At 41.6% G+C, this 21369-nt stretch overlaps 2 protein-coding genes across 2 annotated transcripts in view; one reads left to right on the forward strand and one right to left on the reverse strand.

Annotated features, from left to right (window-relative positions):
* Window positions 1-946: 946 nt before the first annotated feature.
* On the reverse strand, window positions 947-3848 carry LOC115371017 (osteocalcin 2a-like). Its single transcript, XM_030068132.1, has 3 exons — window positions 3803-3848; window positions 2197-2496; window positions 947-990 (listed from the first exon to the last, which is right to left on the reverse strand). The coding sequence occupies exons 1-3, from the start codon at window positions 3846-3848 to the stop codon at window positions 947-949; spliced, it is 390 nt and encodes a 129-aa protein (XP_029923992.1).
* A 10619-nt stretch (window positions 3849-14467) lies between these two features.
* Window positions 14468-21369, forward strand: part of tlcd3a (TLC domain containing 3A) — a 42523-nt gene continuing 35621 nt past the window's right edge. Inside the window, exon 1 of the mRNA XM_030068027.1 lies at window positions 14468-14803. Within this exon, the coding sequence (XP_029923887.1) occupies window positions 14682-14803 (122 nt within the window). The 5' untranslated portion in view covers window positions 14468-14681. The remainder of the gene's footprint in view (window positions 14804-21369) is intronic.

Here is a 21369-nt window from a genome sequence, read left to right on the forward strand (position 1 = left end):
GGACTATAAAGCCAAATGTTAAATGAGAACCCATGCAACACCACAAACTGCATTCCAGTCATAAAATACAGGAATCTCCTGTCCAAAGCTGCTGCTATTCAGAGCCTGCATCAGGTTGTGTGGTGACACACAGGTAATTAATAATCAGCTGACAGTTGGATTTATCACATATCACACCTTTGACTTCCATCTCTACTATTTTTGGTGTGGCTGGTGTGGCTACTACAGGTGTGTGTGTGTCAGGTGAGGGCTCTAAAGCAGAGGGAAGTCTTTTGAAGATTAGGATCTAAAACAGGTAAAACAAATGTGAGTTAAATGTTGGTATTTCTTACATGTTTTATAAAGGTAAAACAGCCTGGAGGTCAAACGGACCCCAAAGAAACATAAGAAGAAAGAAATGGTGCATAAAAAATGTGTCCAGGACTTTGAAAACACATCATCTGTCATATAAATTTCATGTTTTACACACTTTTCCCCATTCATGTCACTGAATTTAATGCATATACAGAATAAAGAATTCACATTTTTATTTGTGTTCTACTTCAAACAAAACAATACTTTGCATAGAGATCTTACTTAAAAAAAAAAAAAAAAAAAAAAAAGCTTATGAATATATTCCCAAATAAATCTAAAAGTGGAAATCTAAAGTGGAGTTTTTTTGAAAGACTGAAACCAATTTCCCATCACAACAACTATGGTGTCAATCATAGTGTCAATAATAATAATAATAATTATCATGATAATAATAATAATACATTTTATTTGTAATGCACTTTACATTTAAAACAAATCTCGAAGTGCTACAATTTAAAAGTGTCAAAGCATTAAATTCTCAGAGATGTATTGTAATGTCCCCCTTTTATAGCCATTCTCAGATTACAGGGTTGTTCAACGGTCTAGTTTCCAGCATTTAGCCACGACCATCCCTGTTTGGCAAACAGTGATCCTAAACCTTCCCGGTGAACTTCAGTGCAGCGAAGATCCCGCCACCTGAAACAGACACACGTTACGCTGCAGCTTAAAATTCCAGTAATATGCCTGTTAGCCCTTTTAGTTTTACACCAAATATCATCCACAAAACACAAGAATAATAAGCCACAGCAGTTCTTTAACACTCTGAAGGATATTTTTATGCCTGGTCCTTATTTGATGCCAAGTTTGTTTGGCGCTGCTGATACTGCATCTAATAAAACACCAAGTCTGTCACACATCGGCCTAATATTATATCACTTACATTTATTTCACTTGATACTGACAAAAACTATACTGATTTACATGCATCCTTTGTTGTATTTATATTAAATTGTTCTTTTCTTTTATAAATGAATGAAATAAAGAATAAATAAATAAATTATAGGAAAGTGTGAGTCCTACATAGATTAGATAGATAGATTCCTTTTATTGTCATTTCGACATTATATCAGAGATGCATTGTGAAACGAAAAAATGATGCATTGGTCACAGCAAAAGATGGATAAAACACCATAAAAAGTAAAGGAATTAAAAGAAGAACAAGGATAAAAGAATCAGAGAGAGGTATTATAAATATATAGATATATAAATATGCAATTCTTGAGTGCAATTTTACGAATTTACACAAGCCACAGTTTTCTGCCAACACTCTTCTCTGGCCTTATTTGTCTTCTTAGCTCTCTGTGATGACAGTTTGTTTCTCCTGAGTGAAGAAGGCAGCAGGCGATCCGTCCATTTTGTGCAGAAGAAGAGTCACATGACCAAACGGCCCTTTTAATGTGACCGTGCTCAGAGCTCAGAGAGAGTTGGGCTTCACAAAACCAGCTGAGGTCCCAGTTTTCTCCGACCGGGGCTTCAGGTTTTGTGGAGCCAGCTCACACAAACCCAGCCTGGCTCTGCTGAACTCGCCTCGTGGCACGGCCCTCTGGTCGCTGCAGCGTTACAACTTGAGCTCTGTTTTCTCTGTTTGCCTTTTGCCTTTGTGTGTTTGTGTTTGTGTGCCTGTGTACACAGCACTCGCAGGGCCTGTGAACGCCTGATATTTGCGTGACTGAACACGCTCGGGAACAGACGGGAACCAGGTGTGCCGAGGAGCCGCTTCATTGCTGTTGCCCTTCCCAATATTATATTGACATTGTTTTAAATAGATGAACAGATGCAGGAAGTTGAGGAAGAGGATATCAGGCATTATGTAACAGGTGTGTCTTCGTGTGTCGCACTCACCCACAGCAGCTGAACCGGCGATGCTGCCGATGGTGATGGCAGCTATCTCGCCGGGTGAAAGACCCTCTGAGGGCTCCTCCAGTGGCGGGCTGGAGCTGGGGGTCGAGGTGGCCGAGGTGGCTGAGGAGTCCGAGGAGTCCGAGGTGGCCGAGGAGTCCGAGGAGGCCTCTGTGCTGATGGGCGTGGCGCTGTCGGGGTCTGCAGTGGAGCCATCGGGCTGCGGAGGTGGAGGTTCGGAGGCGGCGGAAGCTCCTGGGGTTGATGCAGAAGTGTTTGCTGTTGCAGCTCTGATGAGGATTACTAGCAGTAAAAACAAAGAGGCAGCACAAGGTTGCAAGAGAATAAAGTTATAATATTTTTTAATAAAATCTCAAATATGATTTGAATTATTTATTTACAACATGTAACATACATAACAAAAACACACAAAACAACAAAAAAAAATGCAATATCACAATATAAATTAATGAAAAAAAATCATGAAGAGGAGCTTGTAATGCTAAAGAAATCACATTTTTGATTACATATTTAATCTTAAACCTTTTCCATACGACATAATTGCCTAAGCATCATAAAGTTATTCACTGCTATATGCTAACATGTCCAGTCAGCAGATACAGCGAAGCAGAAACAAAGAGTAGGTCATCATCATTAAACAAATCAATGGCTGACATAATCCTAAAGTAAACCCCACACATTTGCATTTTGCTTTTTATACTTGTATAAAATTATTTTGTCCTTACTCTTAAAGTGGTTTATATTTGCACTTTTTGTTTTATTCCAAATGTGGAATGTAGTTTAGATTTGATTTGCAAGTCCAGACTAAACTTTTTACAGATTCACCCCACAAACTCAAATGCATATAGTCTTCAATGCATTTTAAAACTACACTGTGCTTTTAATGTGTAGTTCCAGTCTTTTTTGAAAACCTTTTTTAAGTTACCAGGAAGTGCATTACATCTTGCTTCCAATAATATTTGAGCAGTTTTAAATTGTACTGAATCCGCGCAAGTCTCTAATTTATTCAACCTTTATTTACCTTAATCTCACAAAAACAAAACATTATTGACCTTCTCTTTGGTATTTATAATGTTCCACGGGAGTTTTGCTGGTGTTTACCCAAACCTCAACACAGTAACTCAGATTTGATTTATTGTAGGACAATAGAGCAGCATGAATTGTCTAGATATTACGGCAGGGTGTAAATTCACCTAGAAACAGCTGTCAAAATGGCTTAAAGCTGATATCAGCTGAATATTTAATATGTTTAAAGATTTCACAAAGGGATGCAGAAAGCAGTTATGGATTGCTATGGACGTCGTCTCAACTTTTATTTTGGTGCTATGTTGACACAGGTGGTTATTTTTAAGAATGTTAGCTGGGGGGAAGTCCACTTCAATGGCAAGAGGCTAACAGTTAGCATTTGGAGCATCCAGCCAGTATCCAGCACTCAGTAACAATGAGCGGAAGAGAGTTTCTAAAGAACAGCTGGGAGGGTGGGAGTGAAATATCACATTTTTCAGAACGGGTGAACTATCCCTTGGTGTTTCATAGCTTGTTTTTTGTTTGTTTTTTTTTCATATCTAACACTAAGATTCTTGCGTACCTGTGCCAAGCAGGCAAACTGTCAGCGTGGGAAGATTCACAGCCATCGTCTGAGCGCTGAGGGTTGATGCTGGAAACAAGGAAGAACAAGCTTTTGAGAGAAGTTTGTTCTAGGGAGAGACACACGGAGGAAAACATGAGCAGACCGGCATCAAAAATAAATAAATTAGTAATTTAAAACAAATTAAAAAAAATCTATTAGCCAACTTTTTTTCATGCCGAACAGTTTATAACCTTGTTAGACCTTACAACTGAAATTATAAGGAACAGATGGGTGACAAATTAAATGCATTTACTGCAAGTGTTACTTTAATTTTCACCCATCCATAGGCTGCATATCATAGGAAGTGACATTAAATTGATATAAGTTACATGGGAATGGTCTTTTAAGCATAGATAGATAGATAGATGCACAAATAAATACGTGATTATCATACATAAACATATAAGCATACAAGTTACCAACGTAAAAGCAACTTATTTCCCTTTTTGATCATTTTTATGTTAATTTTTGCCTTTATAGATCAAATTAAACTCATGTCACTTTACCTGAGAGCCGCCGGTGAGTCAGTGTCCACTTTCCCTGACACTTTACAATCAGGACAGGGATATTCCCAGATATCTGCTTTTATGGTGCACTTAATAACACCACCTCATCATATACACATCTTTAGCCCTCCCATTTGTGTGTGTGAGTGTGTGTGTGTGTGTGTGTGTGTGTGAGTGTGTGTGTGTGTGTGTGAGTGTGTGTGTGTGTGTGTGTGTGTGCACTGCACTACCTAGAGACGAGATGTGGCTGTAATAATGTACAAGCAGTGGGCGCATATTTGACACATTTGATTTAATTGCCAGTTCTACAGCTGATACTAGAAGATCAAATTGAAAAAAACAAACAAACAAAAAACAAACACACAACACTGCCCACGGATGTTTCCAGAGCGAGTACTGACTTTTTTTTTATATACAGTATATAAACTAGAAATGTGCTGCTGGTGAGTGACAGCTGGGTATGTAGGAGAACTTAAAACTACTTAAAAAAGATCTGAATAAAACCTATTGTTGAACAGGTTTGTCCTGATGGCGGTGCGATGGCGGAGGTCACGGCGTCAGGGTTCTTGTTCCAGGGAGCAGCCTGAGAAGCTGAGGCCCGAGCTGGGTGCCTTTGGTAAGAGGCTCCATCAGTTTTAAATAATGTATTTTTTAACAATGAATATCGATACAATAAAACAAATGGTCTCTCAGCCTTTGGCAAATGCTAAAAACAAACCTTTGGACCCTGCTGTATCGTGCATATTTTATGTTATGGAAAGACATCTTAACATATCTTCTCAAAATCTTTGTCAAAAGATATAATGAGAAATCCTTATTTGAAAGGAGTAAGTATCTGAACGGCCTCATCGAGCGTTGTTAGTGTAAATTGGGAATGATCGTCTTGCTCGACCTTCCGATAATTTTGATTCAGGCCCTGAATGGAAACCTTGTAACCTCGTTTCTATGATGTTTGACACTAATTCACGTATTGTATTCCCCTGTTGTGATTGTTCAGATGTCATTTATGATAACTGCAACATGACACAGTATGAATTATGAATGAGAGCGGTTTAGTTCCCTTACAAATGGACTAACCCAGTCACAAACACATGCCATGGCAAAACGGTAGCACCTCATGGTTCAGTGAATACCTGGTATGTGGCGGATTATTATGGAGTAAGAATGACTCATCTCTTACCATCTGTGGTTTTACCAGTGACTAACACAGACATGAACCTGGCAGTGCTGAATTAACAGGAGCACTGCACAATTAATAAAGTCAATACAGGTAATGTTCATATCAGAAACTACTTTTGTCACAGGCTATTTCCACACATGTGGCTGTTTTCCATATAATACACATGCTAAACTAATTTATTTTCTATACAACTGGACAATAGAATTAGCAGCACTCAATGAATGGATGAATGAATGAATGAGTGAGTGAATTGATGATGATGATGAATACTCGTTACCATGTTATTTTCCCACTATATTTTTACATGTTTTATATTCTAGTTTCTTCAAAATAGCCACCCTTTGCTCTGATTACTGCTTTGCACACTCTCGGCATTCTCTCGATGAGCTTCAAGAGGTAGTCACCTGACATGGTTTTCCAACAGTCTTGAAGGAGTTCCCAGAGGTGTTTAGCACTTGTTGGCCCCTTTGCCTTCACTCTGCGGTCCATCTCACCCCAAACCATCTGGATTGGGTTCAGGTCCGGTGACTGTGGAGGCCAGGTCATCTGCCGCAGCACTCCATCACTCTCCTTCTTGGTCAAATAGCCCTTACACAGCCTGGAGGTGTGTTTGGGTTCAATGTCCTGTTGAAAAATAAATGATGGTCCAACTAAACGCAAACCGGATGGGATGGCATGTCGCTGCAGGATGCTGTGGTAGCCATGCTGGTTCAGTGTGCCTTCAATTTTGAATAAATCCCCAACAGTGTCACCAGCAAAACACCCCCACACCATCACACCTCCTCCTCCATGCTTCACAGTGGGAACCAGGCATGTGAAATCCATCCGTTCACCTTTTCTGTGTCTCACAAAGACACGGCGGTTGGAACCAAAGATCTCAAATTTGGACTCATCAGACCAAAGCACAGATTTCCACTGGTCTAATGTCCATTCCTTGTGTTTCTTGGCCCAAACAAATCTCTTCTGCTTGTTGCCTCTCCTTAGCAGTGGTTTCCTAGCAGCTATTTGACCATGAAGGCCTGATTGGCGCAGTCTCCTCTTAACAGTTGTTCTAGAGATGGGTCTGCTGCTAGAACTCTGTGTGGCATTTATCTGCTCTCTGATCTGAGCTGCTGTTAACTTGCGATTTCTGAGGCTGGTGACTCGGATGAACTTGTCCTCAGAAGCAGAGGTGACTCTTGGTCTTCCTTTCCTGGGTCGGTCCTCATGTGTGCCAGTTTCGTTGTAGCGCTTGATGGTTTTTGCGACTCCACTTGGGGACACATTTAAAGTTTTTGCAATTTTCCGGACTGACTGACCTTCATTTCTTAAAGTAATGATGGCCACTCGTTTTTCTTTAGTTAGCTGATTGGTTCTTGCCATAATATGAATTTTAACAGTTGTCCAATAGGGCTGTCGGCTGTGTAGTAACCTGACTTCTGCACAACACAACTGATGGTCCCAACCCCATTGATAAAGCAAGAACTTCCACTAATTAACCCTGATAAGGCACACCTGTGAAGTGAAAACCATTTCAGGTGACTACCTCTTGAAGCTCATTGAGAGAATGCCAAGAGTGTGCAAAGCAGTAATCAGAGCAAAGGGTGGCTATTTTGAAGAAACTAGAATATAACAACAGTTATCAGGACCTTTTGAGCTTGGGATTGCGCTGCGGGATGCCAATTTCACCGGACTTTCGTCGCTGCCAGGACATTCCGGAGGACGCCGAGGCTGCAGGGCCGGCGCGTTGACACGGCTGAAAGGACAGCCCTTTGGGCCGCCGCCTCCCAGCATTTTCCAGCGCCAGGTCCATGGCGAATACGGGATGACGAACTGTGCTTGCACATCCAACAAGTGTTTCCGTGACTGTTGCATTTTTCTGATATCAGAGACATGGCTGCAGCCATCTATTACTGGACTTGGCTATTCAACTAGCAAGATGCACGATGCTTTCTATTCTCCCCTGCACCGAAAGGACTGAGCCCTAATTTCGTTGCATTATTATACGTATATGATTGTGCAATGACAATAAAAATCTATCTATCTATCTATCTATCTATCTATAAAACATGTTTTCAGTTATTTCACCTTTTTTTGTTAAGTACATAACTCTACATGTGTTCATTCATAGTTTTGATTCCTTCAGTTAGAATCTACAATGTAAATAGTCATGAAAATAAAGAAAACGCATTGAATGAGAAGGTGTGTCCAAACTTTTGGCCTGTACTGTATATATATATATATATATATATGTGTGTGTTTAAATATGTGTAACTAGTATTCATCACATATAAATCTAAATACATTATGGAGGATATTTATAAATATAAAATGACATATATCATGGGATATAAACACATATATTCATATGCAATATATTGCAATCTCTGAAATGCAATATATTGCAATCTCTGAAATGCACAATTATAATACATTGCACAATTAATGCACAATGTATTATTCCATATATTGAAATACATTACAATATATTGATGCAATATATAAATACATTGCATAATATATGTTTCACCAATATATTATTCCATGTATTGGTAAGGCATTTTCAAATATAAAATATATTTCAACATATTGTAATTCCATATATTAAATGTAATATATTCTAATATATTACCGTATATTTTATTTCATATATTGGTAAATATATTTTCTTTCCATAAGGGTGATGAAACTGTAAGAAAATGTATTTATGTTTTTAGAGCAGCTGAGCCTCCCTTTAATTACTCCCTTGCGCCCTTCCATGCCAGTAAACCACCGCTGCTGGCGCCCCTCTGGCCGCTAGCAGCGCCCCTCCAGCAGATGGTGCCTTTAGCATTTGCCTATACTGCCTATGCCACGGGCCAGCCCTGCACGTAACATGCCTAAAGTAAGTGAAATGAGCTATGAGACTGTAACCAGTTGTGGCATAGAAATGTATTGATTTTATTTTTTGAGTCGTAAGTTGGATTGAGGTCCCGTTGACCTGCATGGAGGTGGGCTGGAGTTCAGCTCTTTCTGCTAGACACCATGAGAAGAACCGTTCCTGCTGCCACCTCCGCACAATGCAGGATCCGCTGTCAGATGTAGTCCTGCAAACTTGACGGTGAGCGAACTCACTGCGTCATCGACGGCGTGGCAGCAGTTTGACAGCTCATACCAGTTTTTGGTCTTCTTGCTTTGAAAAGCCTTGGTTTTGTTCTCTGTCAGCCTCAGACCTGCAAACCGGACGGTGAGGTCTTCCACCGCGTCATCTCCATCACGGCATGACTTTGAGAGCACGTACCAGTGGGTGGTCCTCTTGGTGGGGTTCTCTGTCAGCGCCAGGCCCTCAAACCTGATCGTGAGGTCTTTGACCGAATCATCACCGCCACTGTTTGAGTTACTGGTGTTGGTTTTGTTCTCTGTCAGCTTCAGACCCGCAAACCGGACGGTGAGGTCTTCCGCCGAATCACCACAGCAGGGGTCAGGTTTCACCGTGTGGCTCCCCACCAGTTTGTCATCTGAGTTCAATTTGGTTCCTGCCATTGTGGCGAAACCTCATCTCTTCTTCGAAGCGGTGTCTTTCAGCAAGCTAAGAGAGATGAGTTTTTCCCCCTCTGATGCGTGCTGTGTATGACAGACCAGCTGTGACATCATAATGCTGTAGCTGCTCTTTGACTTGATTCCATTGATGTAGAATTTTGTGCAGGAAAGTTCTAGTGAAGGGATCAGAAAACTCTTTTTTTTTTTTTTTTTTTTTTTTTTGTAGATGTGAATGATCTAGATGTTGTTTGTGATGGAAGATGGTGATATTAGGCAACTAAATTCAATTTTCTTGGCGTGGTTACAAATCCAAATAAACTGAACATTGCTGGAAATTTTGCGCCCAGTGTATGTCATTTTGCCGTTTTTCAAACTAGTGGGGTAGGCAGACAGGAAGTGACACTGGAGGCCCATGTTCGGGCCCATCAGCCCTCAGTCTCGAGCGCTGAGCCTGTTTTCTGAAGAGTAATCACAACGTTGACTTGGGTTTTGAGGAGGATGCAGCTGACAGGGTAGTTGCAGTTTTACTTATTTACTTACTAGTTCATTGTGACAATAGTGGCATTTTAGTGAATAAGTGATTGGCCCATCATGTGGTTCACTACAAATAGAGATTCCTAAAAATGCATGTTAAGTCTGTAATAAAATTTACTTTACATGTTTCATTTAGTCTTTCAATGGCTCTCTAATGCTTTTTGTAAGCTGATTTTTCAGATAATTCCTGACGTTTCCCTGCCGTTAAAGAGATAGGATGCAGGAGTCAGTGTCACATGATGATCTAAGTGCTGTTTAGGGAAACACTGAATACATATATTTGTTTGGTGTGGCATTGTTCACATTGAATATTGACACAAAATGCTGCCTATTGGCAATAATATTCAGCAAGAATATTTGGAATCAAATGCAGAGATCGTTTTATAGCATTACGCTCCATTAACCGCCATATATTCCGCTCTGTTTAGCAAGTGATCAGCACTGCCTCTGCTGGCTAAAAGACAGTACTGCACTTATTTTTCTCACAGTGGTCAATGCCTGTGGTGCGACTTCCTCTAGATTTTGGTTTCAGGTGTGACAGACTGTTGGGATCTTGAATTCAATCCAGCCTGGTAAAACAGACTGGTTCATGATTTGTTTTTAAGGGTTAATAAATAATAAAAGTGTTAGATCAACTGGAGCTGTCAGAGGCTCATTCAGATTCTTTTCTGCTTGGAAACGAAGGCGAGTGCCAACATGGAAACCTGTTACTGTCAGGGCCACGAGGGAGCGGTCACAGGCACATATGGGCGCTCGGACCTCGGTGAATCTTGATGCCGCACACTCTTGAAAGGCTGCCATCGGATACAACCCTGTGAGACCAGGTCAATTGACTTTAAAGGGAACGTTTACTTGATAGCTGATAACAGTGTGTGATGGCCACGCATGGACGGCCACAGCGGCTGAGCAGGCACACCGTGAGTCTGCCAGCGGAAATGAACATGGCACCGAAAATTACTGGAAAAAGAAGTAGATTTCTATTGATCCCTAACGCGTTCGTTATTCATTCCGTGACTTCACTTTTGTACTTTTGCACTATTTATGTGTTCAGGCTTTTCAGCAACACCAAGTTTTTTTCTTTCTTTCCTTTCGTTTTATTGTTATTTACTGTCAGCTGTTGTTTTTTTTTTCCCACTGCAATTTCCCTTTCCTTGAAAATAAAATCCAAAAAACAAATAAAAGAATAAATAAATAGAATAAAAAAGGGTTGGCTTGTGCTTTAAGAGATTAAAAAAATATAGTAGATGATTATTACAGTTGTTGCGGTAAACTTACCCTCTGTTGAGGTCATGTGCTGTTATGCTTATGTTCTCAAACAGGACACATACAGAGACAGACACACAGAGAGATTTACATACAGTTATCTTTTTGCAAATAAAACTCAACATCCCATTAAATACATCCCTTAAAAAAAAAAAATCTGCCTCTGGTTTACTCGTGTAAAGACTGTACTTTAAAGGTTTCCATTAATGGTGGCACTCGGCAGTAATCCCACCATTCCCTGTTCAGCCAACAGATGGCTCAGTCATCCCTGATCCACTGAAAGATGCACATTGTAACTACTGATAAGACACTTTTTTCAGGGACATTCAATTCACGTATAAAAGTGGTTGCTTTAAACCTTTATTTCTGCAATATAAACCTAGATAGGCTCACAATAGATTCGCTTAAAGAAATTTATACAAGACAGAAATGATCTTGGGGCCTTTTATTGGCCTCTTCAGGGGCCAATAAAATGTGCAGGAATGCTCTGACATTCCTGCACATTTTACCCTCTGTCTCTGGAATCTTTATTTTCTCATATTCATACTAATCCCAGCTGCAAACTGGCGGCGGGACGCAATAAATTTAGCTTTGTCAGTGCGGTTCCTGATCAAAACTTATCAAGAAGGCCAAAAGATTGTCTGCTCAGAGGGCCTTGCAAATGATTTTGGAGGAGAGAGAAGCTTTTGACGATGAAGTAGTCAGAGAGTCTGACAGTGACTTTGAAGAAGAGGATGAGAGTGAGCATCAGCCAGTTCCAAAACCAGGATGAGCCCCAGGACCAGCTGGTCAACAGCCAGCCCCAGGACCAGGACCAGCCCATCATCAGCTAGCAAATGAAGAAAAAAATATTACATTTTATTTTATTATTACATTTTATTAAAAAAAAAAAAAAATACAAAAAACGAGGAACACTTTTATTCATAAATGTGATTTAACAAAGGTAAAGGGTAAATATTATATTGCTTGTAAGTGGGACGAAGTAAACATCTGTTGAGAATTTTAATATAAAACACGAGACCCTGGCTGAATAACAAACACTGGCTGATTAAGAAAAATATGACCACCCCACAAGGGTTAAGTACATTTTATTTTTTATTAGTCTTATAGGATTTGAAAAGGTTTTCCTCCCTCTTATATTCTTTGTATTGATCCACTTTAATTATTTTGTTACTTGTGTTTAATTTTAATTTTAATTTTAATTTTAATCTTCCTGCTTCCGATACAGCCAGTGACCGGGCCTGTTTTGAATGTGGTCATGCTGTTTGTGCTGTCTCATGTGCGCCGTGAAGGATTTGCAGCTGACAGACACGGTGACAGAGGAGCCCGGCTGTTTCTGCGCTTTGGCTTTTCTCTGGAAATCGTCTCATTATTTTGATTGCCAATTTAGCATTAATGAAGTCAGTTTTTCTGTCGAGTCTGAGGGGGAGTTGGCTCGGATCAGTGTCTCTCCTCTGACTCTACAAAAACCAATAATGGCATCCCTGCACATTTTACCCATAATATTCATACAGGCCTTGTTGTGCTGGGGTATTTTACAGCGTCCTCCCAAAACGTGACAGAAGACTGCTGTTTTTTTTTTTTTTTGTCGGGGTTGCAGGAAAGGGAAAACTTTGTCTTTTGGCACGGTCATAATCAGTGGCCGGTAAGCCGCCCCGCTGGCCTGCAAACTCCATCCGGCTTAGTTTGTGTCAGCACTGATCAGTCAGCCTCACAGCTAGCTTCTGTCTGCAGGCATGATGGGAAACCCGGCGCTTTCCACTGACTCGCGCCTTTCGTTCAGTCCAGTTCAGCTGTGAGCTGACTCCTGGTGCTGAGCTGCACAATGATAATAAACAATAAATAATAACTCCTTCACTTGTTTATGAGGTGATGAGAATGTAAACACCATCAGCATCCATGCACTCCCTGTAGACTGGTTCCTGTGCACCAAACCAGCACATTAGCATCCACTATACTGAGGGATAAGCTGCAGGCTAACACTTTAGCATCCACTATACTGAGGGATAGTAGCTCCAGGCTAACACAGTAGCATGTGCTATATTGAGCGTCCATGCCAACATTTTGCAACAGTGTAACAGCTTAGTGTATCAGTGTAACACAATAACAATATAATGTTAAATAACAATAGAACACTGAACCTTACATCTGACCACGTGTACCCAGAGTTCGGTTCTCCTCCAGGTTTTTCTCCCCGTTCAAAGTGTTTTTTTCTCGCCGCTGTCACCCTGCGCTGCCCTTGGTTTAGATTTTGGGTCATGGATTTGGTTGATATCTCTTGGGTTTCTGTAAAGCGCCTTGAGATAACCTTTGATGCCGTACGAATAAAACTGAATTGAAAAACTGAATTCATAAACAGGCAGTGCATCATTTGATAATGTGTTTGTGTTGCTGCAAACTGTGATGTGGTCAACAGAGCGACCGGCTAACAAACAGACTTCAATCTTCTCTGCAAAATCTCCCCAGATGTATTGAGATGAAACTGATCTGGTGTCAGCTGTGGCATCATGAGGCTGCTCACTGAGGATGACTTTATCCCGACCATGATGAAGGCCCACGATGCTGCTGCTGGCTTCACTTCACCTTTGCAGACATTTTGAATGGAATCCATCGTTTTGAAAAGCCGTTCAAGAAAAGCTGGTCGTCCTGCAGCCGCCCATCACCGGCAGCCTGTGCAGAGTCAAGCTGCTGCAGCAAGACCACAGCCAAGGCTATTGACCCTTCAAAATAAAGGCTTAGAAGATGCCTTATCGATGTTTATCTCTTCAACCCCAGGTATTTTAGAGGTTGACATATTTGAAATAATGTTCAACACAGATTATTTGATGTTTTGATTATTTGAGGCATTAGGTCTAATCGCGCTCCTTCTGAACTGTGACAAAGGCTTTTGATATGATTACATGTTAAATGAGGAGCTGCTTGGATATAATGTTTTGCCATATACAGTTATGGTCATTTGCTTTTCATATTTGTCATGTTTACAAATGAGTCATACAATTCTTTGTTCTTGAATTAATTTATTTTTTCTCTTAAACATTTGGGCTAACTTGTGGTTATTTTCTTTTAATTTATTTTTTCACCTACAGCACTGCATTTTTTTTAAATTTACAAATTTCCAATAATTTGCTTTGGAAATTTTACAGCAACTGTCTTGTAATATTATTCTTATTCTTATTCTTGGTGTTGTTTATATACAAATTTCTCTCGATTTTTGGGGGTCATTTTCTTGCTAATTTGTTTATTGCCTAATGCCTCATATTTTTGAACAAAATCAAGTGAATACACTCGAACCCTCACAAGCATTAAAATGAATAAATAAAAACACACATGCATAAATACATAAATACATAAAGATGCAGTAGGAATGAGGAGAGTGGGTTATCTATTTGACTTGCTCTCTGGTCTGGATGGAAGTTTAGGAGATTTTTATTTATTTATTTATTTATTTATTTAAAGAACAGTACTGAGGACAGTGCCCCACCGATGCGGTCATTTTTAAAATATATATATATATATATATATTTAGGTTTCATGTTATATTTTGAAAGTTTTGGCCGGAAGAGTTGTTTTTTCATGACGCTCGCCTGGGAACTATTTTTTTGTGTGAGTGTGTGAAGGTTAGTTCCGGAAGTGGTGCTGTGTTCCTGTCGCCGGCTTGACAGCGGCGGAGCAGCCGGGGCTCAGCGGTGCGCGGAGGGCCGGGTGGAGGTGGACTGTCACCGGCGACGCACGCTCTCAGCAGGCCGGCCGAACATGCCTGAGCGCCGCGTGTAGACGGCGCACGGAGCCGAGCGGAGCGGAGGGTTTCCCAGCGCACGGACCGCCAGCCAGAGCCGAGGAAGACACGGACGGCAGGATGTGGCAAGTTTTGGCTTGCGGCGCCGTACTTTTCCCCGGACTGTTCTTCGCCTTCAGGAGGATCCTGCCGGCCGTTTTCAAGCAGTGGAGCGATGCCGACGTGGTGCTGGTCAGCGAGAGGTAGGACCACAATATTCACATCACACACGGCACAACACCAGCCAGGGACTGATGTCACCCCACCGGCTCATACCTGCACGTCTCCATCATCATAACAACAATAATAATCATAATAACCATCACATTTTCATTATTGTATTTATTTCGAAAATGTAAAAGGAAGAGACCACAGAGAGAGAGAGAGAGAGAGAGAGAGAGAGAGAGAGAGAGAGAGAGAGAGAGATGAAATCGTTTCCACCAATGAACAGCTCAGTGCAAGAGGAATTATTAAAACACATCAAATAAATAAGTGCCAACTTACTGAATCCAAACCCTTCTCCATCAGTTAGTGACGGGTCATTATTCAGCTTCCTGGTACTTCTGTTGACTAGATTGTGCTGATTGCTGTGGTGATTTCTTACTGAAATGCAAACTGCTAATCCTATATTATAATTTACCAATATTACAGCAAAACCACACATCCCTGTAGAAATAGGCCTACTATCATGATATCACAGGATAATTTAGGAAAAAAGATACTATAAAGTACAGCAAAGTTATTATACACTCACAGCTGAGTAATGTTACAGTTATAGTGTTGTTACATTATTTAGCGTCATCAGAGATGATAGTGTGTGTTGTGTGTAAAGGCACAGGTGAAAATACAGATCAGTGAATGACATGAATAGAGTTTACACGCGTGCTACTTGCAGCGTGCACTGAGTGTATTATTTCTGCTGGATATCTGTCATGTTTAATGACAAAAAGTCTCGGTGGGATCAGAATCCACACACACACACACACACACACAGGGAGGGTGTTTTCATAATGTGGGGACTTGTGCAGAGCAGCCTGGGACTGGTACTGTGCTTTTTAGGAGCTGGTCAGATCAGTCAAAGCCTGCATCCACTGGGGGAGCCCAACCAGCCCAAACTGGAGCTTGTGACCACTTACTCTTCTGGATTAATAATTCATTTTTGGACAAGCAAGCACAATAACAACGACAAAAACAGGACACAGGCCTGCACGATACCACCAAGAACACTACCACCGTGGCATAACTGAGTGTGTGTTGTGTGTGTACCGGGCAGTGCGACATGCTCACATGTACAGGGCTCAGTTCAGTGCTCATTTGTACGCTGTCACTCTAGTTAATCCTCCTGTGAGCTCCGGTCAGGACTGACTGCTGAGTTAGCTATGCACTGGAAAGCACTGAACTCTCCTTCTGATCACTTGGCCTGAACCGCGCTCCTGCTAATTCACTAATGCTCATCTAATGGAAAATGTATTTCTCACGAACATCTACAGGGCCAGGCTATGCCTCAGGGTGTTTGCTGCCGTAATAAAAAAAAACAGCCTGCCACACAGATCCCATGCTGTTTGTTGCAGCTTTAACACTGCATCACATGATCAAGTGCTTTTGCTCGGAAAAAAAATACACGGTAATAATCCCGTCATTGCTACCATCAGTTATTGACATAACTTACTCGCTATCTGCCCGCTAAATGTCACATCTCCACAATGTGGAAAATTCTTATTTTGGGTCAGTCATGTGCGCTCAACTTGTATTTTCAACAGCACTTAAAGGCAGCATGAGATCAGGCTGTGGTTGCTGGCCATGACCCCTGACCCATTTACACCTGATGAAGGATTAAAGGGATAGTTTGCCCATTTTGAAAAATTATGATATTATTTCATCTCCCCCTCCTTGCTGTTCTGTAGGACAGTAGTGATGCTGTCTTCCTCTCAGTGTTACTAAGTGCTTGATAATGGCTGGATGCTACAAATGCTAACTGTTAGCCTCCTGTCATTGAGGTGGACTTCCCCCCAGCTAACACTCTTAGCTCTTGCTGTTGAATCATATTCATGATTCATGATAGGGCTAGGCAGTATGGAGAAAATACTTCAGTCCTGTAAGTATTAAAGTATCATGGGTACAGTTCTGCCTTTTCAGGTTCATTGTCTTAGCCGTGCTGTGAGGACTTCCAGCCCACTCTGTTTTTTGTTTTTTGCATGCGTTGCTTCATTTGTTGCTGATTCATGAACACGGTTTGAAATGAATACCTGCCTCGCACCAAATGTGGGTAAAATATAGGACCTTTTGTGGACAAATCGATCAGCCCACCGCTTTCTGAGATGATAACATTTGAATACAGCACTTTGGTTAGAGTGGGGTTTTCATTTTTTTCCTGTTCTCAGACATCGTTGAGGCACTTTGAATAGCCTTGTGTTTGAAAGGTGCTCTAAAAATAAGCTCGCCTCGCCTTGAACGTCACAGCGTAAGCCAGTGAGCAACTTATAAATTGACACTTCGTTCCTCATACTGTGCATGAACATGAAAACAGTCTGGGTGACATATTTCCGACGTGGCATCTGTTCCCGCGTAGGCAGTTAAGTTAATTTCGGAAGCCGCTTACTGTTGACTGAAATCACCAATAAGTAAACGTCTCATGCACAAGCTGATTCTGAGCAGCCGAGGATGAATTTGGCCGGTCCGTCTTCAGCCATCTGTCACGAAAAAGCGCCATACTGTGCTCGGCGAGCGACGTCCACATCGCCGACGTTTGTGCTGATGTTTGTCCTCCAAGAAGTGAATTCACCGAGTTGGAACGGAAAACACAAACGCAACAGTGTCTGAGCTCTAACACTGAACGTCCACTGTGAGCAGGGAGACGGCTGCCAAGACAAAAATCCAAGTAAATGCCAAGTCTTTCATATGATGGATGATGGATGCTTCATGACCCATCAACCGTTGGGATTATGGTTGACTGAGTGGAAAGAGATGATGATGAGTGGATGACCTCAACCCATCCACCCACATAATATATGTAAGGCGATATTCCTTTGAAAACACTACCGCCCTGGCCTATTTACAGCCAGTAGGCAAATTATTGAATGACCATCCCAGTGATTTTGAATGTTTGGGCCATTGACTACAACTTACCCACATTTCACATGGCAACAAACCATTTTTGCAAATGATGCAGGGTTATTAAAAAAAAAAAAAAAAATTCACAACATATAATCAAAATCCCATAATTTTCAAATAATCATTTTGGATTAAACACCCACCATGTAATGCTGTGTCTCTGCAGCTAACACCACTCAGAAACACAGGACTGATAATTGGCTGTGGAGAGCAAATGTTTCCCTGGGGAGGATTTTCCTGCAGAGTAGTTCATTTTCACATCGTAGTAGAATGAATGGAAAATAGCCGGATAAAAGGTAAAATAATAATAATAATAATAATAATAATAATATTGGAGTTCTAACACTAACACTGCTGGCTTCAGCTTTAGACCTACTACCAATTCTCATTTTTCCACAATCATTCATGCTTTCTCACTTTGGTAAAACGCTAGTATCACTCATCACCTCAGGTCGGGAGCCCATTCAGTGTAACGTGAGACTCCCGGCCCAGGTCAGCTGAAACCGCGCAAACGTTGTGTCAGAAGCGTTTTGTGCAGACTAGAAATTAAAATACAGGTGAACATTCAGTAAAATTCAACATTATGTTCACCCCATGTCTACATATCATCTCCACCCTGCGCTCTCAAAGTTTAAGACAGCGGGCCTCCCCTTAGAGAACTCCAACATACACACACACACACCCGAGACACACACATACACACACACGGACTGAATGGTGACATTCATATTCAAATACTCAGACAAGAAGCCAATTACATGTGGCACAACAGACCGCAAGACTGAATCCTTTCACAGTCATTTTATTTATTCCAAAGGTCACATCACACGTCAGCTAGTAATTGACAATTAAAGTCGGTTCAAATTCAGTTAACAGTAACATCAATATCAATTTTGATTTCAGTGAATGGTTTGTTTGTGGAAGCCTCAGCCCGGTGACATGTTGAATAAAAATGTAAAAAAGCTTTTAGGATCTTCACCAACGTCCCAGCCCACGCCCCGGACCCTGAGTCGATATTATTTCCCCCTCAGTGGGAGGCGTGAAAGCGTCCTCGTTGCTGCACACGCGTGTCGGATGCAGAGCAGCGCGGCCTGACAGGAACAAGCAAAGTTCATCCTCCACTTGAAGCCTCGAGCGGTACGTGTTCTTCCTCCGTGAGGCCTGGGAATTCGCTCTCCTCGGACAGCCGAAGGTCCCCCGATGGATACATGCATCGCTTTCTGCCGCGGCTCCCGGTCAGTTCACAGGTCAGCCAAAGCCGCCTCCTCACGAACCAGCAGTCCATCGCTCGGAGCCGGTTGGACCACGAGTGGAGTTCGAAACCACTCAGCGTTTACAGTCTCCTCTGGAAAATCATCCTATATTCCTGTTGTGGCGCTGTGTAATGTGACCTGATAAGACACCTCAGTGGCTTTGACATTAGCTTTGTGATTAGCTTTTAGGTTTTGCAGGTCTCAGGCTATCATTAGCCAGCAGCTCCTTGCAAGCGACACATTGTTGCCGTGGGTTATCTATAGATCTGACCCATGTCATCGTATTTCTGATGCCTTGGTTTGTTGCTGGCAGGGTTGGCCATTGCCCTGCACAATCCAGAGACCTCTCCATGTTGTAGCTGGCCGGCCAACTAGATGCAGCTGGCGTTTTTTCCATTTTCTTCTTACTCATTCAGGGGAGGCCCACCTTATTCTTGGAGAACTCCTGATCTACACCAATAATACCATAATGTTTTAGGTTGACAAAAAGGCACTCAGAAGGGCATATACTTTAGCCAATACTATGTCAAGATATGCCAGTTCCACATTTTGGATATTCACCAAAAACTTAATATGGTAGTATTTGCTGCATCATGCACATGGACCAAACTTATATATGCTAAGTTTGCTCCATTAAATCCTTCCCTGTTGCAAGAACAAGAGCTTCACCCGGAGTACTGCTCCAAAATAAATGAAGAAGACACAGAACGGAAAGTAACACGATTCTGAGTGGCGACACGAAGCTGAAAAAGTGTTTGAATGGATGCACCGCAACACAAGTTTCACTTTCAAAGCTCTCTCCAGTCGCTTGGCTTCTAAAACGGCAAACTGTTTTCTGCCATAGCGCCGCCACTGTATCACCACGTAGGCTGAATGTGGGACCAGAGCGCCACTGCAGGGTGACACCGCGACGGTGCTACGGCAGAAAATAGCATCGACCCTGTTGCACTCGGTTAAAAACACTTTTACAGCTTCGTGGTGCCACTCAGAATGCTGCTGTTTTCCAGTTTGTATCTGCTTCATTCATTGTGGAGCAGTGCACTCCCTGTGAAGCTCTCACTCTCGTGACGGGGAAGGAGTTAATGGACCACGCTCGGTGGATGCATTGCATTTGCATGGAGCAACAAATATTATGGGTAAGATATGGGTAAGAATCCAAACTATCTCTTTAAGAACTTCAAATATAAGTTTTTTTTTTGGGGTAAATATAACATTCTTCTAATGTTTGTTTGACTTATGATGATTTGGTGGTGGTCATCGTTACCCATCTTAATATTTCCACTACCCAGCACCTTAAATTGTTTGTTTATTTATTATTCACTACTCAGCACCTTACTTACTTGTTTAGTTTATCTTATTTTATTATCCATCACTCAGCACCTCAACTGTTATTTATTAGAAGTGGTGATTCCATGGGACCAAATCAAGTCGGACAGTCGCCAAATCCCATTACCGGGCGTCGGGTTCTGCCACTTGGTTTCTTGGTTCCATGGTGTCAAGCTTACCCTGTGCCATACCATCTATTATCTGTATTTTTCATTTTTCATATTTATTATTTTCATCAGTATATCCTACATTTCTTACATTTCAACACTTAAACATCTCATATTCTCAGGCCACTTTATTGTATATACTTAGCCCTTATTGTCTTTAGTGTATATATTTCGCATATTTATTCTGTATTGAATATACTTTTAATTTTAATTTTTAATTTTTAATTTTTTGTTTTTATTGATGATGCTGCTGTAACGTGTGAATTTCCCAGTCTGGGATCAATAAAGTATACCTATCTATCTATCTATCCTATCTATCTATTTACCACTACATCAGTTGTTACGGATGATGATGCAGTTTGTAGTTTAACTGCATTCACTTGAGTTTGAGAGAAAGAGAGAGGGAGAGAGAGAGAGAGAGAGAGAGAGAGCCTAGAATGTACTTCACCCTGTTCGCTTTTTGTCGGTGCTGTCACTTTTCCTTTTGCGCTGCTGCAGTGCCAGTGGACTGTGTGCAACTCTACATTACGTAGCCCATTAACTTAGAGGAGCAGAAAATACCCCCCACCCCCCCAAGAGTGTCAGGCTATGTGTGTGTGTGTGTGTGTGTGTGTGTGTCAGAACATGGTTGTAGAACTATAGAAAGACACAATCAGAAAGAAAGACGTCGTGATGAAAGACACGCCGAGGTTATTCACCAGTCGGACGCCGCGGGAGAGAAAAGACAACACTGCTGGACAAGGCAACAGGCCATTCTTCTCCTTCCCCTCCACTCACACCTCACCCCTTGAACCCTCAGCAGAGCGGGTGGGGTGGACACACAATGAATGGATTGTGCAAAGTCCGGGTCTTGTGACCGAGTATGCAACTATACAGCCCTAGGAGGCAGTGAGGCATGGGGGTGAAATGGGA

The sequence above is a fragment of the Myripristis murdjan genome, chromosome 14 (genome assembly GCF_902150065.1).
Source record: "Myripristis murdjan chromosome 14, fMyrMur1.1, whole genome shotgun sequence".
Classification (NCBI taxonomy): Eukaryota; Metazoa; Chordata; class Actinopteri; order Holocentriformes; family Holocentridae; genus Myripristis; species Myripristis murdjan.

Coding starts and splice junctions, on each gene's coding strand:
- LOC115371017 (XM_030068132.1), bottom strand. CDS start 3,848: ATGGCTGTGAATCTTCCCACGCTGACAGTTTGCCTGCTTGGCACAG. Junction 2,497..3,802: donor AGTTTGCCTGCTTGGCACAG/GTACGCAAGAAT, acceptor TTTTACTGCTAG/TAATCCTCATCAGAGCTGCA. Junction 991..2,196: donor CGCCGGTTCAGCTGCTGTGG/GTGAGTGCGACA, acceptor TGTCTGTTTCAG/GTGGCGGGATCTTCGCTGCA.